Source organism: Acomys minous (genome assembly GCF_964271855.1).
Source record: "Acomys minous genome assembly, chromosome: 12".
In the NCBI taxonomy this organism is placed as follows: Eukaryota; Metazoa; Chordata; class Mammalia; order Rodentia; family Muridae; genus Acomys; species Acomys minous.
The window spans coordinates 92,733,718-92,755,775 of NC_140493.1; the positions used below are offsets into that span (position 1 = coordinate 92,733,718).

Consider the following 22,058-nt stretch of genomic DNA (forward strand, 5'->3'; position numbering starts at 1 on the left):
AAAAAAAAAAGTGGGAAAAGAGGGTGACCAGCTAAAAAAGTGTAAGATGCCTTGGTGGTCAGCATGAGTTTCTGTAACAGGAGCTGGTCTGTGCCTGTGGCTGTGTCTGATATGGTATATACCTGATAGCAGACAGGGGACGTGGGCCCTGCCCACACATCCTGCAGTATTCAATCTCCCCATTAATGTTTAAGGGCGAAGTCTGGAGACTGGGGAGGCACAAATACACAGTCCTCTACCCCAAGTTTGTCCAGGAAAGGCCTAGATCATGACCACAGCATCTATACAGGCAAAGGCATGACAGAACCCAAGGCTTTCACGTGGAAATCTGTCCAGGCTGTGTAGTCACACATTTGCTGCCTTGCCCAGCTGTCAGCCTCAAGGAAAGACCGAGCTCACGAGTGAGGGAAACACAAACATCTACAATTCAGGCTGATGAGAGGGAAGAATTGCCAACAGGAAATAAGCACATCTGGGGCGGCTGTGCAGCTTTGCCAGCACCACTGGCTAAGTTCACATCTGTCCAGATCCTCTGCTGAGCGTGAGGCCACTGGCTTTCATTCTCTTGGTTTACAGTGACCTCTGTCCTTTTTGTTCGCCTCTGACCACAGGACCAATGACACACTTCAGTCGGCTTACCTCGATGACACGCCTCAGCCTGCTCACCTCAACTCCTCTGAGCCCAGTACCCTGTCACCCCTGCCGGTCAAGCCTCACCTTCTCTGGAACCAGAGGAGGCCGAGGACGCCACCAATGCCCATCTCTTCCTTGAAGACTTCGGTGATGGGCATGCCGGCATAAATGAGTTCCTGTCCTCGCTCGTCACAGATGCTGGTCATGAAAGAGGCAGGTTTGCGGATCAAACCCAGCTCCTGAGCAGAAAGAGGGACAAAGAGGCATGGGGTTATGGTGACGGTCTGAGCACAGATGTTTCCAAGACAGCTGCTTGTGCTCTCAGAACAAAAATGTCCCAGGAATGTCTTGGCCACTCACAGGGCCAACCAGCAATAAATACCTAGACAAACTGTTTTTTAAGAGTAAAGGTTAGTAAGGCCTAGTGGGTCTCACCTTTAATTCCAGCACTCAGGAGGCAAAGGCAGCAGGTATATGAGTTCAAGGTCAGCCAGGTCTATAGACACAGAGAAACCAAACCAAACTAGACCAAACAAAAGAAGAGAGGAAAGAAAAGAAAGTGGAAGCCAGGCATAGTGGTGTACATCTTTAATCTCAACACTCTGGAGGCAGAGGCTGGGGGATCACTGAGTTCAAGGCCAGCTGCCTCTACACATGAGTTTCAGGACCCTCAAGACTACTGAGCAAGCTTGCCCATAATGTACTTTGTATTTAATGGCTCTGAGCTCTATTAGTGTCTGTATATGTACAATCTAGTTAATTCCTTTTAACTATTATGTGGCGCCTTGTCATAATTATCCTCTGATAATCTCCTGTGATAAACATCACGTAAATAGAATTCTTTTTTTCCTCCTGAAGACAGGGTTTCTCTGTGTAGTCTTGGGTGTCCTGTACTCGCTTTGCAGACCAGGTTGGCCTTGAACTCAGAGATCCAAGTGCCTCTGCCTCCCAAGTGCTGGGATTAAAGTTGTGCACCACCACTGTCCGGCCCTAAATAACATTCTTCAATATGTTCCTTTGTAATGTTCTAGGAAAGCATTCTTTTCTTTCTTTTTTAAAAAATTATTTATTTTTATATTGTGTACATTGATGTTTTTGCCTGTGTGTATGTCTATGGGTGCCAGATCTTGAAGTTACAGCTGTGAGCTGCCATGTGGGTGCTGGGAATTGAACCTAGGGCTTCTGGAAAAGCAGTCAGTGCTCTTAACCGCTGAGGCATCTCTCCAGCCCCTAGGAAAGCATTTCTGTTTGTTTGTTTGTTTGTTTGTTTTTGCAGTTTTTTAGGAAAGCATTTTTTGAGAGTAGCTTTCTAGCCAGGCAGTGGTGGTACATGACTTTAATCCCAGTACTTGGGAGGCAGAGGTAGAGCCATCTCTGTGAGTTCAAGGCCAGCCTGGTCTACAAAGTGGGTCCAGGACAGCCAGTGCTACACAGAGAAAGCCTGTCTCGAAAAATAAAACAAAACAAAAGTAGCTTTTTAAACAAGATCCAAAAATCCTGGGCCATGAACCATGAACACTTTCTTTTTTTTTTTTTAATTTAATTTTTTAAAATTTATTTATGTATATAAACGCTCTATTTGTAGTCTGGAAAGATAGCTCGGTGGTTAAGAGCACTGACTGCTCTTCCAGAGGACCCAGGTTCAATTCCCAACACCCACATGGCAGCTCACAACTGTCTGTGACTCCAAGATCTGACCGCTTCACACAGACATACACGCAGACAAAACACCAATGCCCATAAAAAAATAAACAATAATGTTTTAAATTCTCTATTTGCAAGTATACCTAAATGACAGAAGAGGGTATCCCATCTCATTAGAGTTGGGCCTCTGGAAGAGCAGCCAGTGCTCTTAACCACTGAGCCATCTCTCTAGGTACCCCCCCCCCCCCACCATTTTTGAGACAGGATATCATGTATCCCAGGCTGGCCTCGGAACACTATGTACGCAGAGGATGACCCGTCCTGAGTGCTGACTGCTAGCACCTAGAAGCTGACTACTCCAACATCAGGTAAAACCCATGTGGGATTGCACTGCTCATTCTGTCATCTGGCCTGGAAATAAAACAGGACAGATCTAACATACAGTGCATGGGAGCAGAGGTTCCTGATGCCCTTGGAGAAGCGTAGCACAGTTGCTCTAAGCTGGAAGGGGCTTGGTTTCCAGGAAGTGAAAGTGCTTTAAAATTCACCAGCTTATTGGGGTGTGGTGGCACATGCCTTTAATCCTAGCACTTGGGAGGCAGATGTAGAGATCAAGTCTTAAAATTAAAAAACAAAAAACAAAAAAACAAACAAACAAAAAAGCCCTCTCCCCACCCCCCCAAATCTACCTTAGCCCTACCCACAACCCTTACCCTGGCCCAAGAGTAGTCCATGGGCACTGTTGGAGGTGGCACTTCCTGAGCAGGTACGATGGCTCCTTTGGCCACAAGATCTTCATACACAGACCTGGAGGCCAGGGAGAGAGGCGATGTTACTGGTCGGGTGGGTGTTGTTATTCTAAGCCCTATCCCAAACACTGCAGGCTTCTTCAGTTGTCAGTGCCCTGCTCCCACCAGCTGGATCCCAAGAACTCAATGAAAACAATGGTGGCTCAGACTGCCCTTGCCCCATCCCTTTAGCTCCCCCTCTCTGGATGAGGCTTCATAGGAAGCTGAATCTGAGGACCATAGGAAGAGAGACAGAACAGCCAAGGCAGCTTCAGGAAGTAGAAATAGGAAGTAACTGTTCAGTAACTCTGTCAGAAGCAATACTTGGGATGACACCTTTTTTTCCAAAGACAGGTTTTCTCTATGTAGCCCTGGCTGTCTTCAAATTCACAGAGCCTTGCCTGCCTCTACCTCCCGAGTGCTGGGATTAAAGACCTGTGCCGCCGCCGCCACCCGGCTAAGATGACACTTTCTAAGAACAGGCCCAAATTCATGTCTCACTTATGGCCATCACCAACCAGCATAGCAGGTGGCCTCAGAAACCAAATGAAGTTTTTTGTTAGGTTCGTTTTTGGTTTTGTTTTTGGCTTTTCAAGACAAGAGTTTCTCTGTGTAGCCTTGGCTGTACCAAAGGAGTTTTAACACCAGCCCAACTAGCTTTGGCCTGATGCTTTTACAACTAAAATAAAACAAACGCCAAGAAAAAGATGGTTTTCCCTATGGTACATCAGTGCAAAGGAGGAACTGAGAGTATATGGATGCCCCTGTATTCGCAGGGCTGCGGTGCTTTGGAGGGATGAGGAAGGGATGGGGAGACCATATCCTGCCTGCCGACTCCTTACTGAATGATTTCGCCAAGCTCATCAAAGCTGCGGGGCACAAACACTCCTGCCTCCTTCAAGGCCTGGTTCTTGGCTACTGCAGTTTCAGACGCCTGGTTGGCACAAGCTCCAGCATGGCCAAACTGGACCTGGAAAGCAAAGAACAGCAGCTTTACTAGGCTTGTTAGTCCTCCAGGAGAGAGCAAAGGATCCTGGGATCATAGGCTGGCCTGTGCCAAATGCTTCACGCACGTTCCTTCACTCAAGCCTTTAGTGTGCTGACTGAACAGGCAGGATGGGCAAGATCCAAGATCACGGATGTGGAACCTGAGTTGGGGAGAAGCGAGCTTTGTCGAAGTGACACACACTCCAAGGTCACCCTCTTCATAGGAGCCATGTCCTATGGTATCCCCGTGGCTAGTGCACCAGGGATCAAAACGAGAGTATTTCAGCAACAAGTAAAGCGTAAAGTTACGGCCTTGAGCTCAGGAGAGTTCATATGAAAGCAAAAATCTCAAGCTGTTTAAAAAGTCAGATTTTTACATCACTAGGCTTACATCCACATAGCAACAATTAGCAATTACGTCTTCTTTCTGACTGTGGGTTAGGCTAAGTGCTACAGGATATTTGATCCCATTGTGAATCCCAAGACTGTGAACTATAAAACACTGTTCCTTTTTTTTTTTTTTTTGGTTTGGGTTTTCAAGACAGGGGCTCTCTGTGTTAGCCTTGGCTGTCCTGGACTCGCTTTGTAGACTAGGCTGGCCTCGAACTCACAGCAATGTGCCTGCCTCTGCCTCCTGAATGCTGGGATTAAAGGTGTGAGCCACCATACCTGGCTAAAACCCTGTTTTAGCCCTAGCACACACCTTTAATCCAAGAGCTTTCTGTACACAGAATTTAATAAAGTTTACCCTAAGTCAAAAGGCAGAACAAGAAAACAGCTGACAGGCTGGAAAGATGGCTCAGAGGTTAAGAGCACTGCCTGCTCCTCCAAAGGTCCTGAGTTCAATTCCCAGCAACCACATGGTGGCTCACAACCATATATAATGAGATCTGGTGCCCTTTTCTGGCCTGAAGGTGTCACATGCAGACACATTGTATACATAATAAATAAATCTTAAAAAAAAAAAAAAGAAAGAAAGAAAACAGCTGACAGGGATTAAAGAATAGGATGTTTAAGACAGCATGGCTAACGGGCCAGAGAGATGGCTCAGTAGTTAAGAGCACTGCCTGCTCTTCTAGAGGTCCTGAGTTCAATTCTCAGCAACCACATGGTGGCTCACAACCATCTATAATGTAATCTGATGTCCTCTTCTGCAGAGCACTGCATACATAATAGTAATAAATAAATAAATAAATCTTTAAAAGACAGTATGGATAAGAAGAGGCTTCTTGAGGTTTGAGCTAGTAAACTTTTTTTTCTTTTTCTTTTTTCTCTTCGAAACAGGGTTTCTCTGTGTAGCCTTGGCTGCCCTGGAATCACTTTGTAGACTAGGGTGCTTTCTCTGTCTCTCTGTGACTGCTGGTTTTCACCCTAGTACCTGGCTCCTGATTCTCTATTGGTCAAATCAGAAGACTGGGATTTTCTTTCCTTCTTTTTTTAAAACAATAGGTAAGTAAGTGTATATCCAATGAGACAGGACCATTAGGGAAAAGAAAACATGTCAAACAGCTCACTAGGGGTCAATGAGATGGCTCAGTGGGTGAAAGTGCCTACCACCAAGCCTGACATCAGAGGTAACAAAGAAATGACTCCTACAGGCTGACCTCTGACACCCATGCTTGTCTCACACACACACACACACACACACACACACACACACACACACACACACACAAAGTAATTAATTGTTTTAAAGAGCTAGGTGGGAGTCAAACAACTGGGGAAATAAATTAATCTAATGAAATATATTGTACAAAATCTGACTTAGGATGGGACTCAGTGAGCATCATCCTAGCATCTAATCTGTGCCCCCAATGCTTTCCAAAACCAAGCACTTTCTAAGAACTCATTTGACTCTGATGCCAACAAGTGTTTCCTCAAGGACTAAGTGAATGCCCACAGTCACACAGGTAATATGTGGTAGTATTTAAACCCAGGCAAATTTGGTCCTAGTCTGTGTTCTTGGAGATTTAAATGGACAAAAGAGGCTCTGTGATGTGGTCTGTTGAACAGGTTAACAAGCCTTTTCTGTAGGACTTCCTCTGACTCCTGTGTAGGTGGCTGGGGGGTGAGGGTGGGGGGCTCTGTTCACAGACACTCTAGAGCTGAGAAGTTCATAGGAGGTTCTTTCTATTGATCTGCTTGGGCTGACCTTAAACTCCTAGGCTCAAGCAACTCTCCTGCCTCAGAAACATGTGTGCACCGTCATACCTGACTAAACACATTTTTAAACTCTAAAATCCAAGTTTGTTTTCTTTTTTCTTCTTTTTGCTTTTGTTTTTAAAGATAGGGTTTCTCTGTGTATCCTTGGCTGTCCTGGACTGGCTTTGGAGACCAGGCTGGACTAGAACTCAGAGATCCACCTGCCTCTGCCTCCCAAATGCTGGGATTAAAGGTGTGCACCACCATATGTGGCTAAAACTCAAGTTTCTAAAGGGGGGAAAGAATACACAGGTAGTATTTCCCTGACTTAAGGTGGCTGTCTCTCCGATGGGCTGGGTGTTTGCTTTGAAGACCTGTGTTTTGAGAACCACACTTGTAAAAGTGCCACTTTACAAGGCCTATTTCTAGTAGGGAATGGAAGAGTGGGCAGAGAAACAGTGAGGAGTGGAATTATTTTGTGAGGAAAGGTCTGAGAGGAAGAAGGTGCTAAGAGAAAGGAGAATTAGAAGCAGCTTTTTAACTAAGTGGTCGTTAGAGAGTCCCTGAGGTCCCAAGCTTGCCAGACCTCTCCGATCACATGTTTTGGCTTGTGGTGTGCATGTCCACATGGAGGCCAGAGATGGGCCTTCTTCACTCTCCATCTTCTGAGGCAGCATCTCCCACTGGACCTGGAGATGAATTTAGACTAGCTGGCCAGGGAGCTGCCCTCCACCACACCAGGATTACAGGCATGTGCCGCCGTATCCAGATTTTATGTGGGTGCTGGGGGCCCACACTCAGTTTCCCCTGTTTGTGTACTAACTATATTAGCCTTGAACTTGTGATCCTCCCGTCTCTGCCCACGAAATGCTGGGGTTATACTGTGTGTCCTCATTACCAGCTACAATCACTTTCATTTACATCATCCAAAAACCCAAATTTACAGCTCTGTAAATGGAGGCACAGTTGCACTGACTGACTTGCTAGGTCACAGTACACAAAGATCTGACCTTCAAGCCTGTGCCAGTCACCTCCCAAGGGTGGACAGAATTCTAGATCACTGGGTCTCCTTTTACTTACTTAAGAGAAAAAAAAAATCCACACACTTCATATTCCCAAAACGATTTGAAGCTTTCATAAGAGCCCACCCTAAGAGCAACTGCACCTCTGCATTATCATCTCAGGCTTGCCTGGTTTTCCGGTACAGAGCTGTCCATGATGACCACATCCTCCCATGCACACTAGGATCCCTCCATCTTGCCCTATCACAACACTGCAGGACTATCCTAGTGCACATCCTGTGAAGCGTTTGTGTTCGGGTACACAGGATATGTGGCAATGGGGCTCCTTCAAAGATGTGCAACTCAACAGCCACTTTGAGGAGCCAGGAAAATTATAGTTTATAGGTAAAGAGCTTCCTGCTAGGACAGGGGTGGAGCTCAGTGAGTGAGGCCCTGGCTTCTACTACCTGACCCTAAAGCAGCACTGCCGTAGGAAGTCTGGAAGCCAAGCCTTCTCTATATATACAGAGTCGAGGAACCCACAGGCTGCTCCACACTGCTGATGAATGAACTGAAAAACAAACTGCTCTGTTTCCTTAAGACAGGGTCTCACATGTAGCTCTGCCTGCCCTGGAACCCACTATGTAGAGCAGGCCGGGCTCGAACTCAAAGAAACCTGTCTCTGAATGCTGGGACTGAAGGCATGTAGCACCACATCTGCCCGACATAGTTTCTATCCTGCATTTTCTCTGTATCATGTGATTGGCCAGCTTCACAACAAAGGATAGTCTTTATTTCTTTTTTTCTTTAATGATTTATTTATTTATTAATATTGTATACAGTGTTCTGCCTGCATGTATGTATGCCGTCTGCCAGAAGAGATCATTAGACCACATTATAGATGGCTGTGAGCCACCATGTGGTTGCTGGGAATTGAACTCAGAACCTCTGGAAGAGCAGACAGTGCTCTTAACCACTGAGCCATCTCTCCAGCCCCCAGAGGATCATCTTAAGCTGGAACCTGAACTCTGAAGTCTGGTTCTGCCAATACAGGAGCTCAGTAAACATTTATCAGCCGTAGGCTCATCTTTCCCGTCTCAGGCCTCTCACAGGGTCATCATTCTGTCTCAGCCTGCTAAGAGCCGGATTTACAAGTACACCACCATTCAATTGCACAGCACGTCATCTTTACTTTTGGGACGGGCATACAAGTGTCACTGTGTGAACGTGGAGGTCAGAGAACAACCTGGGGACTTGAGGTAGTCAGGACTGACGGCAGGCACCTTCACCCACTTAGTCATCTCACGAGCCCAGCACGTCATCTTAGTCCATCAAGAACAATTCCTTCTCCACTGTCTTCCACAGGGTGTCCCTAATGTGACCTTCCAGGCTAAGCCCAGGCTGTACCTCTTCCTCCTTAGCCTCTCTCCTGTCAGAGCTCACTGCCTTATCTAGGCCTTCGCCTGCTGATGAATTGCAGGGTCCAAGTGAGAGAAGTTCCTGGCAGCGGAACTCAGGTTCAGCTTTGCAGCCACAAAGCCAGCAGTACTGAGCTTACTGAAGGAATCACTGGCTTGACAGGATGATGTACAGTTCACCCCGGATACTCTCTGATGCAACCTCATTTCCTACTCAATGATGGCCTATCCCACTCATACCTCAGAGGAGAACATGGTGGCACAGGTCCCGATGCACCAGCAGACGATTGGCTTGGTGAGGCGGCCCTCCTTGATGCCCCGGCAGATCTTATATTCCTCTGTACCCCCTATCTGCAAAGGAAAGGGGGATGACCTCTCAAGTTAGTGGAATCTGCTCCAAGTCTTCCTAACACCAGCCCTATGCCCACATGGCACAGGGCAAAAAACAAAAATCCCATGAAATAAAAGTTGGCTACAAAAAAAGGGGACGCAAACTTGGGCTATGTAACAGATAATGAGTTTAGTTTCCACCTGAAAGACTCAGCCTAGGTACATAAAGAATTACAAAGGGAGCTGGGTACAGTGGCGCTCACCTGTAATCCCAGCAGCACTTGGGAGGCAGAGGCAGGCGATCGCTGTGAGTTCGAGGCCAGCCTGGTCTAAAAAACACGTCCAGGCCAGCCAAGGCTACCAGAGAAACCCTGTATGTGTATGTGTGTGTGTGTGTGTGTTGGGTGGGTGGGAGAACAATTACAAGGTGATAATATATGTCTTAATGACGTTCCTGGGTACCCCCTTATGATACAGAGTATGAGACAATTTGGGACCAGACCCTCTGAGAAGAACAAGTAAGGAACCAGCTTAAAGAACTCTCTCCTGGAGTTTAAAAAAAATGCCCTTGAGGGGGCTGGAGAGATGGCTCAGCAGTTAAGAGCACTTGCTGCCCTTCCAGAGGACTTGGGTTCAGTACCTAGCACCCAAATGGCAGCTCACAATTACCTGTAACTCCATTTCTCCGGGATCCAGTAACCTCACTAACTGCAGCAGGCATGAGGCACACACATAGTGTACCGACAAACAAAGGCAAAAGACTCATATGCATTTAAAAAAGAAGATGCCCTCACTGCTCCAGCTATCCTCAGCCCGAGGCTCAAAGGCCGCATCATCAGGGTGGGCACTTCAAGCTATGTAGTACCAGAGGGCTTGAACTTAAAAAACATATCATATCATAGACTACATATATAATCGAAAGGAGACCCTCCTCCAAAAACAACAATAGCAACAGCTCACCTCCCCAAGGACTACAATCATCTTGACTCCTGGAGTGTCCTGGTAACGCAGCACATGATCCATGAATGTGGAGCCAGGGTACCTTTAGAGAGCAGGGAGGACGGAGGATCAGGAGAGAGCCTGGGAGGTGTGAGCACACGTGAGAAGCACCCCACTACATACATGAAACACTGGGATCACTCGAGGGTATATGGATGTCCAGGGCAAATGCAGAAGTTCTATGCTAATGAGGGAGGTGGGAGGGGCCAGTAGCAAGTGTAGCACATTGGGGGAGGGGAAGAGACAGAACAGAGAAAGTCCAGAGAGGTTCACTTGGGGAGTAGATGTCCCAGAGAGCACCTGCTTGGTAGTCTGCCTTTTATTTGTTTCTTTGTTTGTTTATGGCTTTTAAAGATAAGGTTTCTCTGCGTAGCCCTGGCAGTCCTAGAGCTTCAGTTAAAAAAAAAAAAAGGCTCCGTGAGATGCAGCTGTGAGGCATTTTCCCAATTAGTGATCAATGGCAAGGGCCCAGCTCATGGTAGATGGTGCCATCCCTGGACTGGTGGGGTCTGGGGATCTATAAGAAAGCAGGCTGGGCGACGGTGGCCCACACCTTTAACCTCAGCACTTCAGAGGCAGAGGCAGGTGGATCACTCTAAATTGAGGCCAGCCTGGTCTGCAAAGTGAGTCCACGACAGCCAAGGCTACACAGAGAAACCCTGTCCAAAAAACCTGAAAACTGGTGACACACGCTTTTACTCCCAGCACTCTGGAGGCAGAGGCAGGTGGATCCGTGAGTTCGAGTAAGGGAGTCCTGGATAGCCAGGACTACACAGAGAAATCCTGTCTTGAAAAAACAAAAAAACAAAAAAACAAAAACAAAACAAACAAACAAAAAAAAAAACCAACAACAAAAGAAAGCAGGCCAGTCACCATGGCCCTCCATAGCCTCTGCATCAGACCCTGCCTCCATCCAGGTTGCAGGCCTGCTTGACTTCCTCCAGTGATGGACCATTATCTGGAAATATAAGCCGAATTTCTTCCCCAACTTGCCTTTTGGTCATGGTGTTTCATCGCAGCAATAGAAACTCTAACTAAGAGAGCTACTGAGCACTTACTAAGTGCTAGGCCCTGTGTTAGCCACTTTATCAGACCTTGCTCGGTCCTCCAGTGACCTTAGGAGGCAGGACATTTATTTCATGCATTTAATATGCAGTGGAGCTGGAGGTCAAAGGAATCGACCTGTCCAGAAGGCCCTGCTGGGAAACTGAGATTCACCCTGTCCTCTACAGGTTCGGAGCTGGCTCTCTTAACCCCTGTACTCTGCTGCCCCGTACCTTCCAACTCACACACAGCATCCAGACCCTGAAACAGCCTTTAGAACACATTTCTCTACCGGTTCTAATGTCTGCTCCTGAGGTGAGACAAGAAGAGTCCTTATTTAACAGTTGGACATAACTTCACTAGGGCCCAGTGCTTGGCAGTAAGTGACACAACATGCATACCCAGGAAGCCATCTCCACTGTGGACGACTCCCGGCTATTACCTGTCCCCGCCGATGGCCACACCCTCATAAACACCATCTGTGGTCCTCGAGATGATATTGTTGAGTTCGTTAGACATGCCTCCAGAACGTGAGACGTAGGCTACGCTGCCTGGGCGGTACAGTTTGGAGGCCAGGATGTTGTCCAGCATCCCACCAGTATTGCCAATCTTAAAGCATCCAGGCTTGATGCCCCCAACCTGCAGAGGCAGAAGCAGCAGTTAAGAAGAGTGTTCTTGATGAACCACAGAGTGCAGGAGGAACCACAAAGTCCCATTCTACCTGCCCTGTGCCTCTGGCCAGAGTGGAGAAAACGTGGCTGAAAGAATTACACCTGGCCATGAAGAACCTCTTCCCTCTCTTAGGAGGCAGCGCAAGGCTTGAGTGTAAAACATGGCTCTGTGCTCAGGTTTAGATCAGTCTACTTAACAGCATGGATCACAGCACCCAGCACAGACGCACCACACAGCTGGGCTTCTCGGTGCATAATGACATCTTGTTTACAATACAAACAATGCTTTACTTATTGCAAAACTCTTAGTTTTATGGATGGTGACTCAGCATCCTTACCCAGCATGCATGAGGCCCTTAGGGGGTCTCTAGCACCAGGGGAAGAAAAAACTCTAGCTCCTACTTTTATTTTTAAGACATGATCATGCTATGCAGCCCTGGTTAGCCTGAAACTCACTATGTAGACCAGGCTAGCTGTGAACTAACAGAGATCTGCCTAATTCTGGCTCCCAAGTGCTGAGATTAAAAGTGTCACAACCAGCTGGGCGTGGTGGTGCACATCATTAATCCCAGCACTCAGGAGGCAGAGGCAGGTGGAACTCTGTGAGTTCAGGCCAGCCTGGTCTACAAAGCGAGTCCACAATAGCCAACACTACAAGAGAAGCCCTGTCTTGAAAAACAAAAACAGATAAACAAAAAAAAGGGGTCACAACCACCATATCTAGCTTTACCTTCAGATTTTTATTAAAAGTAACTTTCACTTTATATCTGTGGGTTATTTCTGCTTGCTCTGTGTGCATGGACAGCCTCTGAAGATAGTGGCAGATTCTCTAAACTGGGGTACAGAGGTTGTGAGCCGCCACCTGGGTGCTGGGAACAGCCTGGGTCCTCCACAACAGCAACAAGTGCCCTTAACCAACCACCCATCTCTCCAGCCTCAGTGCCAGTGTTCATACAGCAATTAAGTTAAAACGAAGCAATTCCTTCTAAGGTGAAGTTCTGGGTCAGAAGCAGCCTTCAGATATCTTCTGCTCCTTGGCTTATAGTTAAAGGGGTAAACACTGACGTGCAAGTACCTTTGTGGTGTGTTGCCTTAGAGTCTGTTGAGTAAATACCCACGTAGTATATGACTGGCTCATATGGCAGTGCTATTTTGGGGGGGTATGAGGAGGAAGAAGCTCTACACATATTTCCATAGTGGCTAAACTAGCTTACATTCCCAGTGGTGACAGCATACAGGGGTCTCTTTTGTCTTCATCCTGGATGCTCCTCTGACTTTTTTTTTCCCCCCTTCAAGACAGGGCTTCTCTGGGTAGCCTAGGCTGTCCTGGACTCTATTTGTAGACCAGGTTGGCCTCGAACTCACAGAGGTCCGCCTGCCTCTGCCTTCCATCCTCCTGACTTTTTATTATACTTCTTTAATTTATTGTGTGTTTATGTGTATGCACAACTGCACACACACACATCACAATGCAGTGTGGAGGTCAGAGGGCTGCTCTGTGGCGTTGGCTCTGTTATACCAGGTGATTAGGTTTGGCGGCCAAACCATACCCACTGACCCATGTCACTGACCCTCCCGTTTTATTTTTTAAAGTATTTATTTTATGATTATTGGCAGCAGGGGGCAGGGCAGTACCCAAGTGCCATACTGTGTGTGTGGAGATCAGACAACAGCTTTCTGGTTCTGTCCTTTTACCACGGCTTCTCAGGATCATACTGAGATCGTCAAACTTCTGAAGTAAACAGTTTTACCTGCTAAGCCGGCTCATTAACCCAAGCTTGCTTTTTGACTATTCTGGGTTCAAGATTTGAATAATACTGTGTTATACCATTCCCAGGTAGTTTTTTTTTTTTCTCTTTTACTTGAAATGCTAAGGATAGAACCCAGGCCCTCACCTGCACTAGGCATGCTGGTATACATGCAGATAGAGCACTCATATAAGTACCAGGGGACCATGCCTGCTGTTATGAAACTGAGTAAACTCCGTTCTCTATTGCTTTCGAGAGTGCTAACCACTGAGCCATCTCTCCAGACTCTACTTTGTTTGTTTCCTTCTTTCTTTCTTTTGGTTTTTTGAGACACGGTTTCTCTGTGCAGGCTTGGCTGTCCTGGAACTTGCTCTGTAAAGCAGGCTGACCTTGAACTCAAAGCAATCCACCAAGTTCTGGGCGTGTGTTACTGCCTGGCTAGACCCCAGGGGCGGGGTTGTTTTGTTTTGAATTTATTTATTATGTAGACAGTGTTTTTACCTGCCTATTCCCCTGCATGCTGGAAGAGGACACCAGATCTCATTATAGATGGCTATGAGCCACTCTGTGGTTGCTGGGAATTGAACTCAGGACCTCTGGAAGAGCAGACAGTGCTCTTAACCTCTGAGCCATCTCTCCAGCCCTAGACCCCAGTTTTTAGTTTTTAAAGGGCCCTCGCCTTCACAGTTAGAAGGAATTAATGGGGAGATATTTGTTGTTTTTAATGTTCTTATCCTTGAATGCAACCATGATACAGCTCTTGGTTACCCCTTTAACTATAAGCCAAGGAGCAGAAGATATCTGAAGGCTGCTTCTGACCCAGAACTTCACCTTAGAAGGAATTGTTCAAAGTACAGGATTTTGTTCAAAGTACATTATATACTTGTAGGAAAATGGATTTAGGTAATCCAGAATAATCAAATAGAAAAGTTATTATTAATAGAAGTAAGCTTCCTGCAAGGCACAGTAGATCATGCTTCTAATCCCATGTCTCAGGAGGAGGTTGAGGCATCAAGATTACCATAAGTTCCAGACCGGTCTGGACCAATGCGAGAACCCTGTTGCAAACAAACAAATGCATGCTTCCTCAGCCTTAGGAAGACTTGCGTGACACTCACCGTGGCTGGCCCAATGATGGTCACTCCCTTCTGGTCGGCCCTTTTGATGAGCTTCCGTGTCAGGGCCTCAGGAATGCCTTCCGCTATGATGGCTATGGTCCGGATCTGGAGGATTAACAAAGTCCCCTCTGTGAACTTCATCTTTGATAGACAATGTGGCCATAGGTCCAAGTGCCCGCTCCTCCTAAGCCCAGTGTCCCCATCCAGGTTTCAAGAACAAAGTAAGGAGGACAGAATACATCTTCCCCTCTGCCACAGGCCTCGGGTCCTACCCTGAGCACTTGAAGTTTCTCTCAAAAGGTGAGGCATGGGGCCAGTGAGATGGCTCAGTGGGCAAATGCCCTTGCCACCAAGCTTGATGACCTGAGTTTTGTGCCAAGGACGAATGTGGTTGAAGGAGAGAACTGACTCTTGAAACTTGTCCTCTGAGCATCACATGCACACACCACACACACAGTAACTGCCCTTTTTTTTTTTTTTTTGAGACAAGGTTTCTCTGTGTAGCCCTGGCTGTCCTGGACTTGCTCTGCAGACCATTTCTGAGAAGCACAAGTCTCCAAGTACATTTGCCCAAACCCCAGGCTCTCCCAACTGCCAAATCCTCCGTCCCTAGTGGCCGTGACTGTGAATTCCAGTCAGAAGCTTCCCAACTTCCCCAGCCAGATACCCCAGACCCATGCTCTACCTGTGCATAGCTCATGGTTTCCATGGTGCTGTCATAAGCAGACCGCAGAGAGGCGAAGTTGATCAGCACATCTACCTCTGGATGCTTTTTCATAGCATCAGCCATGTTCTTGAAGACGGGGATCAGGATTTCCTTGTGTCCCCAGTAAAACTTCTGCTTGTGATCCCCACTGCAAGAAAGCAGAGGAAGGACACCCTCAACCCGCCAGGTCTGGGGAGGGGAAACTGAGCGGAATAACCTCCCCAAGAAAGGCAAGGTGTATCCTCAACAAGTTCCCATCTGAAGGAAAAGGGGCCCCCGGGAACATAAACTGTCCCAGACCCCACCTCCACTGTGAAGATGGGAGGGGGGCTCCCAAGTCACATCTAAAGATGAGAATCCCACGTAACCATTTGCAGGCACCCTGCCTTGGCATGACTCACGTGAAGGGGTAGACCATGGCAGCCACTGAGGGCTCATCTCGGGAGCACACGTAGTCAAAGTCCAGCATGCCTTGCACGGCCCGGGTCTGCATGCCCCACACGATAGCCTTGGTATGGCGGCTGAAGAGGGTGGCACTCTTTCCTAGTGGGCAAAGACACAGCAAGTGCACCCAGAATGCACACCTTAGGAAGACCCACAGGGGCTACTTGTCCCTAATCCCCATGTTGCCTGTCCGGTTTGGTAGCTCTTCAAAACAGCAAACGAATGTTAAAATAATAAATTCTGAGGAATATGCCTCAATTTTTCTAGAAGGAAGTAGCAGAAAGAGAGAGAAAGAGAGAACAAAAAATATCTAGTGAGGCCTGCCTGGCTAGTGAATAGTCCCAAGGTGAAGACAAAAGGGCTCCCCACACAGAAAAGGCGCCCCACAGCTGAAGATGCCCGAGAGTTCTCAAGGGGCTGGATGTCCCGGGCAAGCTATAGACTCACTATACACATGTGGTCTGCAATATTTTTTATTTAATATTTTTTCATTCTTTTGTGTTCTAAAGTTTTCATTTACTTATTTAATATCCTGTATGTAGAGGATTTGTCTCTATGTATGTCTGTACGCCATATGTATGTCTGGTGCCCACTGAAGCCAGGGAGGGCACTGAAGCCTCTTGAAACTGGAGTTATACTAATTGTGAGCTGCCATGTGGGAATTAGACCCAGGTTCTCTGGAAAAACAGCCAGTCTTCTTACGCTGAGCCATCTCTCTAGTTCCCTGTTGTCTCCCCCACCCCAACCCCCCATTCCCCGCCCAAGACAAGGCTTCTCTGTGTAACAGCACTAGCTGTCCTGGAACTCGCTCTGTAGATGAGGCTGGCCTTGAACTCACAGAGATCCACCTGCCTCTGCCTCCCAAGTGCTGGGATTAAAGGCATGTGCCACCACCACCCGGCCCCCTGTTGTCTTTTTGAGACAGAGCTTCATTATGTAGCACCATGCTACAGACCAGGCTGACTGAAAGTCACAGATACCTGGCTGCCTCTGCCTCCCAACTGCTGGAAATAAAGGCATGTGTCACCATACTCAGCAATTCTTTTAAATTTATTTTTAATGTGTATAGGCGCTTTTAATGCATGTAAGCGCACTCTGTGTGCAATGCTTGTGGAGACCAGAAAAGGGAATCAGATGTTCTAGAACTAGTTAACAAGCAGATGTGAGCCACCACGTCCATGCCAGAAATTAACCCATGTCCTCTACAAGACCCTCTGAGCTGTATCTCCAGCCTCTGCTGCTGGTTTTGGAATAGGGGCTCATTAACCCAGGCTGGCCTTGAACTATGGAGCTGAGGATGACCTCCGACTCCCTTATCTTGCCTCTTCCTCCCAAGTGTTGGTATTACAGGCACATGCCACATCACCAGCTCTTCTTTCTTTACTTTCAGTGTTTACAGGTATCCTAGGACTTACTATATAGCCTGGGTCACCTCAATCGTGTGACAATCCTTCTGCCTCAGCCCTCTGACTGACTGCTAGAATTACAGGTAAGAGCCACCATGTCTGGCTTAATCAATTATTTTTAAAGGTGCTAGAAAAAAGTCCAGCTCTCTGCATTGTGGCGGGGGTGGGGGTGGGGGTGGGGGTGGGGGTGGGGTGGGGGTGAGCCAGCACATGGCCACAGCCCAGCCCACCCCCCATTCTTCCCATCCTCTTTCTCTCCCAGGTGGCTCTTTGTTGCTCAGAACAGTACTCTTGAGACAGGCTTTCTAATAGCAGCAAAGACTTTAAAGAAGCCAGCAGGCAGGGCATCTCAGGTCACACTTTTAATCCCAGCACCTGAGCCAGAGGCAGGCGATGGCCGACAGAGTGAGAGACTCTGTCTCCAAAGGGGGCAGAGAGGGATATGATGACACAGTCATAGCTACAGAAATTCAGCCATTAGTCAGAAGGGGAACGAACCTTAATTACCTTCCCCCTTGACTCCCTGAATGCCCTTGTGGAGCAAAGCAGCCGTTGGGGGACGTTCTGTGCTCCCCTGGGAGAGCAATTCATAACTCCCGGAAGCTTCCGGTATTAACCTACTGTACTACCACAAGCTTGGCTAACCAAGATCAAGGCCTGATTAAATCCCCGTGCAGGCCAGCAGTGAGCCTCTCAGGGCAGAAGGATCTTGATTTGTGAACACCTGGATTTACTGTGACCCTGAACCCAGGGCTCCTATAAGACATGAATCCTTAGAGTGACAACAGCCACATAATCCAGTCTAATTGAAGCACATATACCCACCATGACAGGTCCTGGGTAATGTAGGAGAGCCAGGGTTACATGACTTGAGGAAAACTCAACTGTGTGATAAAGAAGGCCAGAAAGCAGTGAGGCTCTGCTATTCCCAGGGGAGCCCCCCCCCCCCCCAGTGCTATGCCACACAAAAACCTGTCTGCAGAGATAAGGACAAAACCCAAATCCCTACAAGCCCACCCACACCTCCTGCTTAAGGATGGAGCTCAAGTGCTCACCTCCTTAAGCACAGAAAAACCAAAGCCAAGGGGGCCATTGGCACCAGTAGCAGGAAGCCCCCACCCCGACCTTAATGACCCTACTAAGAGTGAAGAGCACTCTGCATGACCTGGTCCCCTCCCTGACTCACCTGTCCTTCGCTTCTCCAGCTAAGTGACCAAATATGGGTGTCTCCCCGGCAGCCCACTTCCCCTAGGGGAGAGGCGCTCTCTGGAGACTGAGTTTCTACCTGCTCTACTGGCACACTGGCCTTGCCTTTTATGGACCTCACTGGAGGCAGACAATGAAAGGAGTTCGCTATCTGTTAATCGTTGTTAAGAGCAAGTCGAGGGGCCAAAGAGATGGCTCAATAGTTAAGAGCGGTTCTGCTCTTGCAGGGGACCTGACTTCAGTTCCCAGCACCCATGTCAGGTGGCTTACGAAAGTTACAACTGCCTGTAACCCCCCAGGTCCAAGGGATCCAACACCCTCTTCTGGTCTCCGAAGGCACCTGCACTCACAGCCACTCCACCCCACCCACACAGAAGTAATTTAATTAAAATTAAAGAAAGAAAGAAAAAAAGCTGCTAGGTAGAGGGCCACTGTCTTTGGATATTCCTTCCCTCCCTAGGGATCAAAGTCCCCAGTGAGGACTCTCGTGCCCTTACAGCTGTGCGTGTGGGCTACACTGAGAGTCCACCCGGATCTCAGCATGCAAGGAGGCTGAGTTGGATTCCAAGATTTGGGGAAAAGTCACAAGGAAGTCCTGATGCTGCTGACTGAGTAATCAGCTTGCCTGAGTGTGTGCATGAGTGAGTGCATGGGCTGAAAATGTCCGCTGTAAACTGTGACCTCACACACCAGAGCGCCGGTCCCTTCAGGTCCTTAAAATGACCCGAGTTGGAGACAAACACCACCTGAGTTTCCTGGTTTCTCTTTCCATCTTTATCCTGCTCTTCTACCCAAACCTGGGAGAAATCTACACTGCTCTGAAATCAGGGGTGCTGTGGGATGCAGCTGCCAGTACTGCAGTTGAGGCAGGGAAGTGAGGCAGTGATGGGACGCAGATGTGAATCAAGGCTGAGCTGTGGTTCCCTACGGCAGCCTCTCTGCCACTCCCCTTTCAGCTGGATGTCTCCCTCTCTCCCAGGACCCTCCCTCCTGGCACCCCTGAGTCTCCAGAGCTGTGGGCTGGCTCTTGCTCCTTCTGTGTCTCCACCTCCCTCCAAGGTAAGGAGCCAGAGACAGCCACACAGTGTAGAGTGCTATGCTGGGGCAAGTACGGAGTAAGCAGGAGAGGGAAGGGACAAAAGAGCAAGACTAGGACTTGGGGTGGGGTGGGGGGCAGGCCACACATGGTGGGGACAGATAATGTACTACACAACACTGCAACCCACCCGGGAAAAAAAAACAAAGCACACAGAAACCAGAACCCACTAACAACGCCACACGCAGGGCTAGGGCACGGTGGGGGCATCCTACCTTGCAGGGATCTTGGACTTGGGACTGAATCTGTTAAAGAAAATGACCAAGGCAACTGAGTGAACTGCTGGTGGGAAACTTTGGTGGGAGAGGGTGGAAACAGGGGACAGGTCCAAACAAGCCTTCCGGTGCTGCCACTGCTCATGTCAGAATGGACAGCAGGAAGAAAGAGGTCGAAGCACGGCTGGGCAGGAGAGAAGCAGGCGGGACGACAAAGAGCTTGGTACAGGGAAGGCGAGAAGGGGAACGCTAGGCAAGTGCACTGAAGCCTCCTCCAGGCCCTCTGGGTGGCACAGCGCCATCTGGGCCTTCAGGCTGGCTGGGTCACGTCCTCTTAGTGCCAACCCCTCTGTCTCCAGGCAGCACAGTACCCACTATTCTCCAGTGTGACCAAAGCTGACACCCTGGGGACTACAGGGCAATGACTTCTGTCCTTGAGCCTCACAGCTAATGTCATTATTTCTAAGATGTCTGGTTCAGCCTGATATATGACAAAGAGGCTGCAGGCTCCCATCAACCAGGGGAAGCCAGTGCCACGCACCCGCTGTGGTGAGTACTGGCAGGTCAACTCGTCACTGGCATGGAGATGAACTGGGTGACATGTGCAAGGGCTAGTAGGTAAGGGTGCATTGAGAGAAACACTCAAGTAAGCGCCCCTAGGTAGCAGGGGAAGACAGCTTTGCTGTCTCCACTCCCAGCTCCTGTCTTCCCCTGAAGGGTTATTCCTCGTCTTGGTTCTGCTTATGTCTTCCTGTTTTCCTGTCTTCTCCACACCTGTCCAGGTCAGGGGTAGAAGACAGTAGGGAGTGAGACGATCCGAGCACTGTGGATCCTCAGCTCCAGAAGCCCCAGGGAAGACTCAAAGTCACTTCACCCTGAAGAGATCCTCCCCCGCCTCACGCCGAGGCCCACACCCACAGCCAAGCTCAAACCGCCTCCCTGCTGCCTCTTCCAGGCAGGCCTCAAACAGGGAGAGACAAAAAGGACACCACAGGCCTTTTTGAGCACTGTGCTAACCATCTGGGAGTTACCTTGGGGCATGGCTGGTTTGGCTTTCTTTGCAGGAGCCACTTCATCAGCTCTGGACTCAGAAAAAGATGCTGTCCTGCTGGGTGCTGGAGTCTGAGTGAGGTAAGCAGAGAGCCGAGTTAAGGGTCATAGGCACTGGCTGAGGATAAGAGCCACTTAGTTCTGAGGCCCCAAAGAAGTGACGTGACCTAACGAGAATAATTATATACAGCGTTGTTTTAAGGCAAGAAAGGGGGCTGGAGAGATGGTTCAGTGGTTAAGAGCGCCACCTGCTCTTCCAGAGGTCCTGAGTTCAATTCCCTGCAACCACATGGTGGCTCACAACCACCTATAATGTAATCTGATACCCTCTTCTGCAGATAAAGCACTCATATGCAATAAATAAAATAAATCTTTTTAAAATATTTATTTATTTATTTATTTATTATACATATTCTGCTCGCATGTGTGCCTGCCAGTCAGAAGAGGGCACCAGACCTCATTGTAGATGGTTGTGAGCCACCATGTGGTTGCTGGGAATTGAACTCAGGACCTTTGGAAGAGCAGACAGTGCTCTTAACCTCTGAGCCATCTCCCCAGCCCCCAAAATAAATAAATCTTAAAAAAAAAAAAAGACAAGAAAAGGCCTCACTATGCAGAGCTTGGGCCAGCATGGAACCCACAGCAATCCTCCTGGCCCCAGTACAGGTGTGTACTACATATGGCTCAGTGGTGTTCATGAAGTGTACTCAGAAAGCGCTATTCTAACAATGCCGAAATGGGAACTGATTTTTGTCCCATGCTACAGAGGACCCAACAGGGGCTTTAAGAGGCTAAGGCACCTGTTAAAGTCCCACTCTCTGCAAGGTCAGTTAGGATTAACTCAGGTTTAGTCTTAAAACCTCCAGTCTTTCCAACACTCCACATTGATTGGCGTATCACCATGTGCCAACTTCCCCAATAGGCTCTTCTATCCCTAGACGACAGAGGGTGAATACTGTGTCCTAGGTAGGGCAGTGGGAGATGGTGGCAGGATGGCTCCTTCCTTTAGGTTGGGAGGAAAGCTAGTACCTACCGATGTGCTCCCACTGGCATTAAGGAGGAAGTTGGCAGTGTGAGCCGCTGTGGGTGGCTGGTTGGGGATGGGCCGGTGGCCCAGGGCCATGCCCACAATGGCTGTCATGTGAGTCTCTGTGCCAAAGACATGGATGGGGATTCCAGTGGTCTTCCCTGTGAGAGAAGGAAAAGGCCCATGATTCATGGTCTGGACTAAGCACCCAGTCTGTAGGACACTGCAGAGGCCCCTTGACAGTCTTGCTCAATGCCTGGCACTGTGAGGGCAACAGTGATCATACAAGACAGATCCGCTGCCAAACGCCTCACCAGCAAACCAGTCTTTCAGCAGATCACCTGTTGAGAAGGAGAGGAAGCAGCAGTGCCATTGGCAGCCAAGG

The 22,058-nt window shown here is 48.4% G+C and overlaps 1 protein-coding gene across 2 annotated transcripts in view; it reads right to left on the reverse strand.

Annotated features, from left to right (window-relative positions):
- The window catches only part of ACLY (ATP citrate lyase), a 47,501-nt gene that overhangs the window by 7,169 nt on the left and 18,274 nt on the right, over nt 1-22,058 (reverse strand). Inside the window, exons 12-23 of one of the 2 annotated variants that reach the window (XM_084748760.1) lie at nt 21,680-21,834; nt 20,628-20,718; nt 19,597-19,626; nt 15,631-15,772; nt 15,209-15,377; nt 14,524-14,628; nt 11,429-11,625; nt 9,904-9,985; nt 8,854-8,964; nt 3,908-4,035; nt 2,991-3,084; nt 718-872 (exon numbers count right to left, since the gene is read on the reverse strand). In XM_084748760.1, coding sequence (XP_084604886.1) covers nt 718-872; nt 2,991-3,084; nt 3,908-4,035; nt 8,854-8,964; nt 9,904-9,985; nt 11,429-11,625; nt 14,524-14,628; nt 15,209-15,377; nt 15,631-15,772; nt 19,597-19,626; nt 20,628-20,718; nt 21,680-21,834 — 1,459 coding nt within the window. The remainder of the gene's footprint in view (nt 1-717; nt 873-2,990; nt 3,085-3,907; nt 4,036-8,853; nt 8,965-9,903; nt 9,986-11,428; nt 11,626-14,523; nt 14,629-15,208; nt 15,378-15,630; nt 15,773-19,596; nt 19,627-20,627; nt 20,719-21,679; nt 21,835-22,058) is intronic. The other variant, XM_084748761.1, reaches the window with a different exon arrangement.